This window comes from Panthera onca, chromosome B3, assembly GCF_046562875.1.
Source record: "Panthera onca isolate mPanOnc1 chromosome B3, mPanOnc1 haplotype 2, whole genome shotgun sequence".
NCBI lineage: Eukaryota > Metazoa > Chordata > Mammalia > Carnivora > Felidae > Panthera > Panthera onca.
Window position 1 is genome coordinate 18,098,095 of NC_138344.1, and position 13,780 is coordinate 18,111,874.

Sequence of the window (13,780 nt, forward strand, 5' to 3'; positions counted from 1 at the left end):
AGCGTTTATGATAAAAACAAAAATTTTTCAGCAAACTAGGAAAAGATGGGAACGTCTTTAACCTAATGAAGAACATCTACAAAAGTCCTACAACTAAGGTGCTTAATTAAAATAAAGGGAAAATACTGTATTTTATTAATTTAGGAACTAGGCAATGATGTCTGTTCTCACCACTCATCTTCAGCATTGTACTAGAAGTCTCAGCCAGAACAGTAAAGCAAGAAAAATCACTAAAATGTATACATTTTGGGAAGGAAAAAATGAAACTGTCTCTATTCACAGAAGACATAATTATCTATGTAGAAAAGCATAAAGAATCTATAAAACCAAAAAACAAAACCCAACCTCCTGGGACCAGTCAGTGAGTTTAGCAAGGTCATAGGGTACAAAGTCAATATATAAAAGTGGATTGTATTTTTATACGAACAATGAATAACTGGAACTTGAAATTTAAAAATCCCATTTATATAGCACCAAAAATTAAAGAAATACCTAGATAGAAAGCAGACAAAATGTGTTCATGATTTGCATGCTAAAGCCTACAAAACAGTGTTGCAAGAAATCAAAGGCTTTTATGAATAGGTACGTTATGTTAATGGATTTGAAGACTCAGTATCGTATGTCATTTATTCCTAAGTTGATCTATACATTAAACTAATCCCAATGAAAATCACAGTAAGCTATTTTGTAGGTATCAATAAACAAATTCTAAAATATATATGGAAAGGCAAAGGAACTATAATAGCCAAAAGTTTTGAAAAAGAACAAAAATAGGAAGATACTACCTGGTTTCAAGAGCTGCTATAAAGCCATGGTAATCAAGAATGTGTGGTACAGGCACAAAGATGGGCACGTAGATCACTGGACAAAACAGAGAGCCCAGAAAATAGACCTACACAAATACATTCAGTTGGTTTTTGGCAAAGGCAGTAAAGCAATTCAGTGGAGAAAGGATAGTTGCTATAACTAACTGTTGGAACAATTCAACATCCATATGCAAAAATAAAATCTCAAAGTAGAACTCCTACCTTATACAAAAATTAACTCAAAATGTGTCATAGACTCAAATGCAAAATACAAAAACCCTGAAACTTCTAGAAGAAAACATTGGAAAAAACAATACACCACCAAAAGCATGGTCCATAAAGAAAAGGTTGATATATTGATGCTTATCAAAATGGTTTCACTATCAAAAAAGTTTTACTCTGTGAAGGCCCTATCCAGAGAATAAAAATATTAGGAGAAGCTGTTTGCAAATCACATATCCAGTAAAGGACTTGAGTCCAGAATGCTACAACTATACATCTATTAGAATGGCTAAAATTTTTAAAAATAAAATCATAGGGAATATAGTCAGTGATACTGTGACAGCATTATTTGGTGACAGATGGTAGCTACACTTGTGAGCACAGCATAGCGTATAGAGTTGCTGAATTGCTGTGTCGAACACCTGAAACTAATGTAACGTTGTGTGTCAGCTATACCCAAGTAAAAGTACCCAACAAAACCAAAATACTAAAAACACCCAAGTTCTGGCGAGGATGCAGAACAGCAAGAACTCTCCCACATTCGTGCTTAGAATGCAAACTCATACACCACTTTGGAAAACAGATCAGCATCTTTTTATGAAGTTCAGTATATACTTGTCATACAACCCAACAATTCTCTCCTAGAGAATTTTCCCAAGTGAATTAAAACTATGTTTCTACAGAAATCAGTATTTTTCATAATTGCCAAAACCTTTGAAGACAACCTAAATGTCCTTCCAGCAGATGAATGGGTGGATGCTATGCACACTGTGGAACATTCAAAGGAATACTGCTCAGCAATAAGAAAGGATGAGCTATTTATTCACAGCAGTATAGATGAATCTTAAATGAATTTTACTAAATGAAAGAAGCTGGATCCAAAAGACTACATAGTATAGGATTTCATTTACATTTCCTTCTGGAAAATGCAAAGCAGATGAGTGGTTGTTGCCAGGGATGGAGAGAGGAGTTGACTACAAATTTGAGGTGAATTTTTGAGGTAATGGAACCATTCTGTGATCCTGTGTTGTTAGATGTACGTATGAGTCGATGCTTGTGTTAAAATCCGTAAAAACTATACAATACATAGAGTGACTTTTACCATATGCAGTTAAAAACCAGGATTCCAGGGGAATTGGAGACTGCAGACCGTGACATGTGAATATAACTGTATCACAAGTGGGTGAGATGATGGCACTGAAGGGGATGAGGAAGAAAAGAGCTCCCAGTAACTTTGGACATTGTTTTATTCTAGGTAGAACAAAAAAATTGTAGGAAATCATTGTGTTCAAGATAGTAAATTTGTTAACACACTCAAAACAGTGAATACGTTATAGATAGAGAAAGCCAGATTTCTCATTTTTGGGGAAAAAAAAGTTACAAATAAGCAAGATGGGTGTGGGGTTGGGGGAGCTACAGTGAACCCTGTGTTTCTGGGTTGCAGTTGGAAGTTTCAGTGTGGTTTTTTTTGACATATATAAGTAGAGAAATATAAATGTATATACACATGAATAGTACATATCGTATGTTTCCTAGCTCTGTCTGCTGATAGGCCCTTGAAACAGTGACACCTGGTAACTGAGTACAGCTAGTGCTGGATCTTTGTCTCTAAACATTCTCCAACAAAGAGAATCAGGACTCCTCGGAGAAGTGATTGTAGAGCTGGGGTGACAAAAATTCAAGATGAGTCAGAGAGGTGCCAGAGGATAAGGAAGTGCAGGTGAAAAGGTCACAGGAACCAGCCTTTCAGAAGAGTTCCCAGTGGCCAAAATGAGAACAGTTTAAGTAACAAAATAAGTAATAGTAGATTTGGATTATTACCCAAGGAAAAAAAATACCAAGTCTATTACCGATACGAGTAAATTATTGAATAAATGAATGGAGATGGGACAGCTCTTCCTTAGAGAAGAATTCTAATTAACATATATGGACAGAAAGAGCGAAATAGCAAATCATTGTTATAACACTACAGTACAGAGACCAGGCCAGGCAAGGTCAACGGATGTTAAAATGAGTGATCAAAAGTTTAAGGAAAAACAGGGTATTTGCACATCCTCAAAATGCCTCTCCCCAAATAATTGTTGATTACAAAGGAAAAGTGGTGATTTTTGCAGTGGGGAATGCTCGAAGACGTAACCTTAACCAGGCAATCAAGCTTGACATCACTGGTAATGAGATGGCATGTCTTCTGATATGATGTGCTAAGAGGGTCACAGTCACCTTCTTTGGTATTCTTGCAAAAATCCACGCTCTTTATCTAACTGAGAAAATAAAAGACCCACATTGTGGGACATTCAACAAGATATTCGACCAGTACTCTTCAAAGTTATCAAGGTCATGAAAAACAAGGAAAGATGGGAGGGAACTGTCGAAGACTAGAGGAGACTAAGGATGCATGACAATTAAGGGCATATGGGACGCAGGATTTGGTCCCATCGATCAGTACAGGGACATGGTGAAGAAGACCAGGGAAGTCCAAGTGAAGTCTGTAGCTTTCGTTTCTGCTTTGGTCTTTTTATTAGTTTTGACAACTGTAACATGTTTCTTTGGAATGTAAACCTGGATGGGGGGCGGGGGGGAACTGCTGGGGTGCAGTATGTGATGCTATGCTCTGTTTGTAGCTGCTTTCTAAGGGTAAAATTATGTCAGGATACAAAGTGAAAACTACATACATACATAACAAAGAAATATACCACCCCCCCCCCCGCCCCCGCCAGAAAAAGGAGTTCAGAAAAAACATTTAAGCATTTTGGATAGTCACCTTTCAGGAACAAGATGTGGAATGCCTGCCACTATTTTTCAGAAATGAAAACCATAGGAAGGTTCATTTAAGACTCAGAAATATGTTTATAAGAATTAGCAGTAAACTGCAGAATTTAAGACAAAATTGCATTTAGGCATTTAGCAACTGGTCAGGATCGCTGGTCTTTTTTACACAGATCATGAAGCATCTTTGCAGAATACTCAAAATTTGCCATATAAATAATTTTACACCCTTTTCCCTGAGTTTAAAGTGAAAACTAATGCATCACACACCCATAGTATTTTGATGTGAATCTTATCATTGGAGATGTGTAAAAATATCTATAACTAAACAGTCGAAGAACATTTTACCCATATTTGAAATAGCAGTTGTAGACCAAGTGATTATTTCTCAGAGTAGATGACCAGCCTCCCTGTTTTATAGTGTTTGCGGATGAACTTGCTTTCAGATTGGGATTTCATGTATCAGTGGTGCCTATAAAGATACCTTCCATAGATTGACAAATTTGACTTACTCAAAGTAAAATAAGGAAAAAACTAGTTAGCAGATGATTTCTAGCCTAATGTTTTCTAGATGCTTAGGAGAAAAGGAGCGAATACATTTCATTCAGCTCTTTTCTGGACATGATTTATCAGTTCACTTCTCTTCCAGTCTCATTTTCTTCATAAGTGTGGCTTTTCCACAGTGAAATTATATCTATGAAAATGGTATTTGCAGATGATCTATAAATCTGTTATTTAAAATCGTTACTAACAAATGTTTGAGTTCTTGTTGTTTCATAACACTGTGCTAGCTGCTGTGGGATAAGGAAACAAAATAATTTCTGCTGACCAAAGAGCACACATCTAGAAGATGAATAATGGACATGTATGACACAGTGGGCTAGGGATGGGAGGATGAAGTATTCTCAAGATTTCAAATATAAACTGGTATCGTGATGAGGAACTCCTTTGACATACTGTTGCAGCAGCTGGCTGTGTGTAGGTGAGGCCAGCATAGGAGCCGATGAAGCCTGGGGGGAGTGGTGTCTTTAAAGCCTGTCTTTCTTCTGAAATCAACTACCAGGGAAGAAACAAGTAATTTAGATTTGTATTCGTTGCATATGTATAATCATCTCTTGAGAGTTCCAAGTAACTGCCAGTGTCCAAATAACATGTTTTTCTAAAGAAATATTTTATTTTTGAGTATCAACAGTCTTAGTAACTCTTGTATCCCTCTTATGTGCTGAGTACAGTCGGAGGAAGAGGAATTGGAGTTGGTGAGTGTGCCTGAAGGGAGTTACAAATGATCTAGAAAGTACTAATTCTCTTAAACGTTTTTATCTAATGAGTGTTCCCTTTGTTACACAGTTTTTCTTGTAGTTACTAAACACTGCAAGCACTTGGAATAACTGAACCAAGCTACTGGAACTACAGAGTCTGTCTCGTTTCTCTATGTATAATTGTGTATCTTGACCCCTTTCGTTTGCTGGAGGGAACACTGGAACAGAGCCTTTAAAAACAAGAGTTGTCAATGATCACAAGACACTTACTTGTTAAAGATTTTTTAAGGAAAGATACAAAATACCATATATAGTTCCCCAAATTATTAACATGTTTTTAGAAAATGACCTCACCCTTGAAGTTCCTCAGATTGTAACACATGGTCTTGTGCCATTTCTCTTTCCTTCAAAAAGATGACATCATTTTTGGTGAGGTCACCTTTTTCAGCGTTGGAATTATTTCATACTATCTGAGATGATCTGAACCATAAGGGGGTTCCCTGTTTACTAAAACGAATGTAATTTACACAGATTTTATACTTTTGTCTAGCAGGAGATACTCTGCTCTTAAAAGTAGCTATTACCTTTTTTCTAGAACAAATGATTTCTATTGGCTTTTCTTCTAGAAAGTAAATCTGACTAAAAAGAACTTTCATTTGATCTATTCTTTGGGAACTAAACTCCCAGATTCACAGAAATGATCATATGAATTCAAAGTCAGCTGCTAATTGGATATTTATAAGGTGGAAAAACTTGAAAACGTTTTAGTTTGTAGCATGGACAAATGTTCAGATTGCATGAGAGCATGGGGGGAAGGCATCTGTTGGTTGTATTTGTATTTTATTATTACATATATATGCATGCTGGTGTGTTTTGCACAGTTTTTTTTTCTTTTTAGATAAGGTCTGTGCTCTGTCCTTAAAATAAGACATCATTCTTTAACTTTGTGATCACTCACAGTTTTAGATGTGGTTTTCTATTTAGGTAAACTAAAATATATTAGTTAGCTGACATTGTGGTGTTGATAACATCATGTGTAGATTCGGACTTTCTTCTGGGGAAATACTTTATTTAGTGATACAGTAATGATTAGAAAACGGAAGTTTAAGTTTATAATTCAGTATAAAATAATTCATCTTAGACTAGTTACCTTAGGTTGTCAGGAGTGCTTCCTTTCAATTCTCTAGCAATATGCTGCCCTCTAGTGGTTTCACAAGTTGCTTACTCAGAAAAGTCAATGCCATGGAGATTAGGATCTTTTGATGGCTGGAACCAATATATTGGTGTTCAGTTATGCACACACGTCCGTGTGCACGCATACACACACACACACACCACCCCTTCTGGAGTTCATGCCAGGAAATTGCCATGGAGATGAAGCTCTGGCATGGATAGAACCAGGCCAAACTGGGTCATGCTGTGTTCTTTTGCCTAGTATTTGACTCTTGAATTTCCAGTGACCAAATCTTAGAACAAATTATATACTCCAAAGTATATCTCTACCTCAAAAATTCATTAAAATTATTAACTTGATGCTGAGATGAAAGTGTATTTCCCAGTTACCATAGAGTGACTTCCACATTCCTTAAAATACACCCCAGTTACAGAATCTCAAAGATAAATTTCTAAATCTTTGTAAACTACAAAATGCAGAAAGCATAAAAGGTATTTGTAATTAAGAAACAAATAACCCGAAACTATAAACAGTTCATATCCTTTATAACTTATGCTGAGTCAGACTCTTAAATTTTTTTTGGTGTTTATTTTTGAGAGAAAGAGAGAGTGTGTGTGTGTGTAAGTGGGGGGGAGGGGCAAAGAGAGACTAGAGGCAGAGAATCAGAAGCAGGCTCCGTGCTGTCAGCACAAAGCCCGACTTGGAGCTTGAACTCACAAACTGTCAGATCATGACCTGAGCCAAAGTCAGATGCTCAACTGACTGAGATACCCGGGTGCCCCTTTTTTTAAAATTGTTTTTAATTGCTGAATCAGACTGTAAAACTTAGTTTTAAATGTGGAGCTCTGTGGTCAAAACCAAAATAATAATTACAAACACCATCTATTAGCATTTAGGAAGTGGTTCAAATTGATTTGAACTCTCAGATATAATCATGGATGGCTCTGACCCAAAGTGAGGAAGGACGGACTGGTGCCTTGGGGCCTACACTAAAAACTCTTCTGGTAAGAGCCTGGCTACATAGATTCCTTGAGCAGCCTTGCTGTACTAAAACACCTTTACTTCATGGTAGCTCCAGGGGGCATACCTATGTCAGAAGGTATAAATATATTTTCCCCCCTCTTTTTTTGTTAACCAGTTATAGAAATCTTGGGAGGGTTTCTTGGGACAATAAAGATACTGTGTTACATCTGTATGGTACTTCAGTTACCAAAGCACTTCCCACCTATGATCTCAATAGAGCTTCACAAGGTAGGACTACAAGATCACTGTCTTCCCTACTGTACAAAGAGGTGCAGAGAGGTTAAATGATTTCCCCCCTACTTAGGAAATAGTGAATTTGTGACAAAAACCCAGGTGCTATAGCCACATACTAAATGGTCTTTGTTAATTAGAATAGAAACTTCAAGATTGGGTGGAAAATACAAACTAAAAAGAAATAAACAGATCTGGATCCGAATCAAATGATCAACATTCAAGCATCTAACTCTGGCCAAAGGCCTTCATCTGATTACCCTTTGGAAATGGTGATAGAGAAGACCGAATCACACTCTTGAGTCTTCATAATCTTAAGGGCACTGATTTGTGGTTTTATTGATATGACTTAGACCCCCAAATGTCAGTTATCAGGCTGTAATTTCATTTAAAATAATAATAACCCTGGAGGAGATATGCTTTGTCCTTCTTGTGTGCTGACTGCATGGATCAAGGAGTCTGTTCCTCTGATCTTTGTTTTGGAGTGTTCCCTTAGGCCACTGTGGTGAGAAACTGCTCTGTCATCCCCCAACATGTACTGGAGTGGCCATCTTAAACTGACTTGATTATTCAATATTTGATTTTTTTTTTTAAATTTTTCTTTTTAACGTTTATTTATTTTTGAGACAGAGACAGAGCATGAACGGGGGAAGGTCAGAGAGAGAGAGGGAGACACAGAATCTGAAACAGGCTCCAGGCTCTGAGCTGTCAGCACAGAGCCCGACGCGGGGCTCGAACTCACGGACCCCGAGATCATGACCTGAGCCGAAGTCGGCCGCTTAACCGACTGAGCCACCCAGGCGCCCCGATAGTTGATTTTTAAAATTCATTCCTAGTGTAGATAGAATACCACGTAGATGGAGTCAGTCAGCAAGCATTTAATTTCGCTCCATTCACAGCTCTACCAAAAGTATGTTAGTCACAAGCTCTCTCTATGCAAAGCCTCTCCTTTCAGAAGAGTTGGGGACTGAGGGATGCATATCCGAACCTACTGCTAAGAAATAGGTCACTGGGTGGGTGATGTTGACAGTGGAGGAGGCTGAGCACGTACGGGGGCGGGGTAAGTGGTGTGTGCGCAGTGTGCGGGCACATCAGCTGCAGGATCACCGGGAAGGAAATCTGAAAGCAAGCTGTACTTCAGCAAGCCGAGACTTAAAACCATGTTAACATGGAAATGCTGCAGCTATAAGTAGTTTTGATCCCTAAACTCGTGGACTTACGTTGTCTGTGTACAAATGACTTTTGCTCTCTTCAGGTCTTTAAAACCCAGACGTTTATTTCAGGTAGCCTGGCGGTTTTTGTAGTGCCATTGAGTCCTTATTTATGTGAACACATAAAAGTGTTACCACCCATAGTGCAAGTTTCTGTTTTAAGGGTATATCCTCGACATCAATAAACTCTGAAAAAGACAAGGGAAAATGAATAGTTAACTGTGTTCCTTGAAATTAAACATTTAGTTATTCCCATTAGTATTTTTAAAGATTTTTTTCACATTATCACTGCTTTAAGAAATGATGACATTCACATCATAAAACTGTGAAAAATGTCACTTTTAAATTGAATGTTATTTTTAAAATACTAAGTCTGAGTATAAATACTCAAATAATGACACTTTTTCTGCCCTCTCACAGAATACCCAGAGGATAAGCAGTTCTCAAGCCACTCAACCTCTAGCTACCCCAGTCGTGTCTGTGACCACCCCAAGCTTGCCTCCACAGGGACTGGTGTACTCAGCCATGCCGACCGCCTACAACACTGGTGAGCCTGCTCTCGTGCCTTTTGTGGATTTTAGTTTTGTTTTGTGATCAGCATGTGCTTTTGTGATTTTTTTTTTAAGTATATTGATCGAAATAAATGATTTCCAGTGTTTTAGATTCACATTTGGATGTATTAAAAAAAACAAATACTAGCTTTGAAAAATGTACAGAAAATACATTGACTGTAGAATGGTTTCCCGGCATCGACCTTTACTTCCCCCTGACAAAGAAACAGGCGGCCGTTCTCACAATTACGGCCCGTGCGTCAGACCGAGGAGGATGGACTGTCGTCGTTTCTCATCGCACAGTCCCTCACTCTTCCCAGCTGTTGAAGGAAGAGGTTTTTCTCTTCATGCCGTGTTAGCCAGCTTGGGGAAGATGGAGCCTTCTTGCACTCGGGACCCCGCAGGGCAGTGGATGTGTCGCTGTGCCGGGCACGTTGTGTTGTCCTCCATGTGTTTGTGCCCCGGGAGCAAGACCAGGCCCTTTCTTGTTTCTCCTCAGAGCCAGTCACTCCCCTTTTGGGAGAGGAGCTTTTCACCCATTTATGTTTATTTAGACGTTTCATTTTATTTTATTTATTTATTTTTTATTTATTATTATTATTTTTTAACGTTTATTTATTTTTGAGACAGAAAGAGACAGAGCATGAACAGGGGAGGGTCAGAGAGAGGGAGACACAGAATCTGAAACAGGCTCCAGGCTCTGAGCTATCAGCACAGAGCCCGACTTGGGGCTTGAACTCACGGACCACGAGATCATGACCTGAGCCGAAGTCGGCCGCTTAACCGACTGAGCCACCCAGGCGCCCCGACATTTCATTTTAAAATCCACTATTTCGGGGCGTTGTTAAGAAAAGCTACAACTGCTGCCCTGAGTGCAGGGGTGCGTGGAGCCGCGCAGACTGTGTGGACAGTCGTCCACATACATCTGCCCTTCCGGGGAGAGGCAGGAGGTGTGTGGCTGCACTTTCACCGGCTGAGAGGCAAGCACCCGATGCTTCAGAGAAGGAAACGGTTAAATTTTACCTTGTCAGTTATGAAGAGACTGCAGTATAGGGCGTATATTCTTCTCATGATTCTTATAAGTAGACTGTAATAAAAACCAGCTAATTTTAGACTTCAGGGTAAATGCTTTAGCACGGTGTTTTCAAACTGCTGTCTGGAGCTCCCTGAGGCCACTGATACATTTGATTGTCACTTTAATTGCATGTAGTGCACTTAAAACAAAATTGTAAAAGATTTTGTTGAAAAAGCCTTTTAGAAAAATGTTGACCTTTTCTAATCGGTATGAAAAAGAAACATGTCCGAATCTACTAAGTGCAAAATCTAGGGTAAAATAAGAGATTACGCATTCATAGAAATTGTTTCATTCCACTGATGACCAGCTAGCTGTATGAGTGACAGTATGCTAGGGACATAGCTCTTCTCCCGAGTTTCTGCCAGCTAAGGAGCAGGACATACCTGAGATGGCAGCTATGGAAGTAAAGTCCTCAGTGGCCGAGGTTGGCAGTTTGCGCTCTGAGACTTGAGCATGTGAGGAGGAAAGAGGGAAATCTAAGAGCTAGAATGTTCCAGAGGGATACTAGCTGAGAAGATGGGGCTTGAGCTGGTATTCAAGTGAGAGTAGTTTACTGAACACTTCATGACGGGTTTTTCAGTATACTTAGAAACTCCACTATGCTTGTTTTTAGAAATGCAGTTGGATTCGCAAGAACGTGTTTTTCTAAAAGTCCAGAAGGATTCACCAAAACATAAAAATGGAGTCCTGTTCTCTCAAAACCATCAATCACTTGGCTTCAGTCTGATTCCTTCTTTTAACTTAGACTTTGCACTCTTTTTCAGAGCATATATTTGGCTTAATTTTACCATATTATCTTTAATGTATTTAGTTGCCCTTTTTAAAAATATAACCGTTTTCATCTTTCTTTAGTATATCATCTGGCTTTCGGTACACAGAGTCAGACTCGTGCCAGATGGTCAATAAAGGGATAAAAAAATGAGCAACATTTCAAAAAATACAACAGTTGTGATGCAGACACTTCCTCATGCCCATCAGTAAGGTCACTCCCAGCTTCCTAGACTTGCTCGTGCATCCATTCAGCACATACTTATCAAACACCTACTATGAGGCAGGTACTGGGCCAGGCACAACAGGAGTGTGGCTAGTAGTGGAACTTAGGGAGTGTTGGGGGAGAAAGACACAGGATAGACAGCTCTCGGAATAATTTATTGTAGTCATATTAAGAGCTGCATTGAAGCTTTGACCTAAAGGAGCACAGGTGACTCAGCCAGGCAGAGTCTGGAGAGTGTTCCAGGGAGAGGGAGCACTGTGTACAAAGACGAGGAGATAGGAGCATGACGGGGAGGACAGAGATGGTGGAGGGCGGTTAGAGTTGAAACTGTAGAGGTAAGAAATTTAGAGGCCATGTTGAAGATTTTGGATATTGAGAGTGCTGGGAAGCCATAAAGTTTTAAGCAGAGAGGTAGCATGACCATATTTGTTGTTTTAAGATCACATTGACTACAGTGTTCAGAGGGGCAAAACTGCATGCAAGGAACCCACGTGGGGGGCTGGATCAATGGCCCCAGTGGCGGATACTGATGGCTCGGACCGGAGTGGTGCTGGTAGAGCTGGTGACTCAGGCAGGATGGAGAGACAGTACGTAGAATTGAGCAGCCTTGGTGGTTGGTGGTGGAAGTAGGAGGGAAGTATCAACACCCACGGGCTTCTGGCACCAGCAACGAGGTGAAAGTCGGTGCCGTTTATCAAGATAAGGAGGAGGTTTGGAGGAAAAGAGGAATCCAGCTTGGGTGTCAAATTTGAGTGGTTTGGAGGGACATCCAGATGGATGTAGCAAGTTAGCAAGTAGGGGGTTGGGAATACTGGAGGTGGAGAGAGTTGTGAGGCGCAGGGGGGCGCTGTGGAAGGCAGCGGTGCTCAGGTGTCCCCGCACCAGCCTCTGGGAACGCACCAGGCGGTCAGGAGACCGTGGCATGAGGAGCAAGCGTAGAGGCAGGCGGAACCCGAGCACCGCCTGCGCTGTTTCCGCTCCGGTCCTTTTTTATTGATGTTAATTTGCTAGGAAGACCAACTTATTTAAATACCTCTCTTGAGACATGGAAAAGCAGTTGAAACTAGAAGGGTTTTTGCCACCTCTCTTTAAAACTAAATGGAAAAGACAAGTGTTAATGAAGAACTGAAATAACTCTATGTGTGAATGATACCTCATGTCCTAAGTCCTGGCCAAAGTGACTTGTGTCTGAAGCATTCATATAAAATAAGCTATATTATATATTGTACTCTTGTAACACTTAAGTATTTTCATGAACTTGAAATTGTTTTGCAGGCAGTCAGAAACCTTTGACAGCCCCTGTACTTTGAGCAAATGTAGTTAATCAGTTGTGTAATAATGTATGATTTATGCCACTGAGCTTGGTGCTGCATGGGAAGGGGTGCCGTGTCTTTCCTGTTGCCCTTGTACTTCAAGAACCTAAGACCTGCTGTTCCAGACTCAGCCTGACCTGTCCCTCTTCTTCCGGATGGTAGTGCTGGGCACATTTAAAATAATGGTTATGTAGGAACATCCTTTAGCAATGGCCTTTTCATTATTTCTATTTACTGGAAAAAGTATCTCAACTTCTTGTGAGACATTAAACTTATAAACATTTAGTACAAAGTTGAAACTTACTGAAATAATCCCAGATAAGCAAATATAGCCAGGACCTGTTGGCCTCCCAGAAGAAGAACCGTTGTGGGGTTAGACCTGTGTGGTGTTTTAGGTTATGAAGTGCCTGGCTTCTCTCAAGCTAGGAGCTTCTGGAGCTACTATTTGAAAAGCCTATTTTGCACGGGCCTCTTATTACACACACGAGCAAGATTTCTTTCCTTGTTTTAGATTACTCGCTGACTAGTGCGGACCTGTCGGCCCTGCAGGGCTTCAACTCGCCGGGAATGCTGTCTCTGGGACAGGTGTCGGCCTGGCAGCAACACCATTTAGGACAAGCAGCCCTCAGCTCTCTGGTGTGAGTAGCTAGAAATTTTCCCCAGATCTCTATTCCCAACCCGTGCACTTTCTTTTTCTAGCTGTTACAGTCTTCATGCTGTTGACTTTCATGTGACTGTCCTACAGTGATTCTTTTTTAGGTGGTACAAGTGTTTGGAGAAAAGATTTTCTTTATGATGATTCTAGATAATAGCTTGGATACCGAGCAAACTAGGCATTCCTTGAAGAAATTGGGGGAGCAAGCCTTCTCTTGTATGGAGGTAGAGAGACACATAGTAACCAAGGGGCACTGTGGCACCGATGTCACCCGTATGCACCTCCTACCTACACCCACCAGTGATTAAGCCACCGGTCCCAGCTCTCCTTCCCAACCTCTATATCTGATTCCAGTGTTGGAAAAAGGCAGCTTTGAGGTATTCAGGCCCACCTACCACTTTTTTGGGGGGTTTCTCTGCTTTGGTGATTAGATAAGGGATAGAAAAATAAGTGGCCAACCCTCATGGAGGCCAGCTGGGTGTGCTTTTCTGTCTCCTCTG

At 40.1% G+C, this 13,780-nt stretch overlaps 1 protein-coding gene across 8 annotated transcripts in view; it reads left to right on the plus strand.

Moving 5' to 3' along the window:
• Positions 1-13,780, plus strand: part of MEF2A (myocyte enhancer factor 2A) — a 165,496-nt gene that overhangs the window by 146,827 nt on the left and 4,889 nt on the right. For 5 of the 8 annotated variants that reach the window (XM_060617787.3, XM_060617788.3, XM_060617785.3 and 2 more), the window contains 3 exons: positions 5,027-5,050; positions 9,113-9,239; positions 13,137-13,263. In XM_060617787.3, coding sequence (XP_060473770.2) covers positions 5,027-5,050; positions 9,113-9,239; positions 13,137-13,263 — 278 coding nt within the window. The remainder of the gene's footprint in view (positions 1-5,026; positions 5,051-9,112; positions 9,240-13,136; positions 13,264-13,780) is intronic. The other 3 variants (XM_060617793.3, XM_060617790.3, XM_060617789.3) reach the window with 1 other exon arrangement.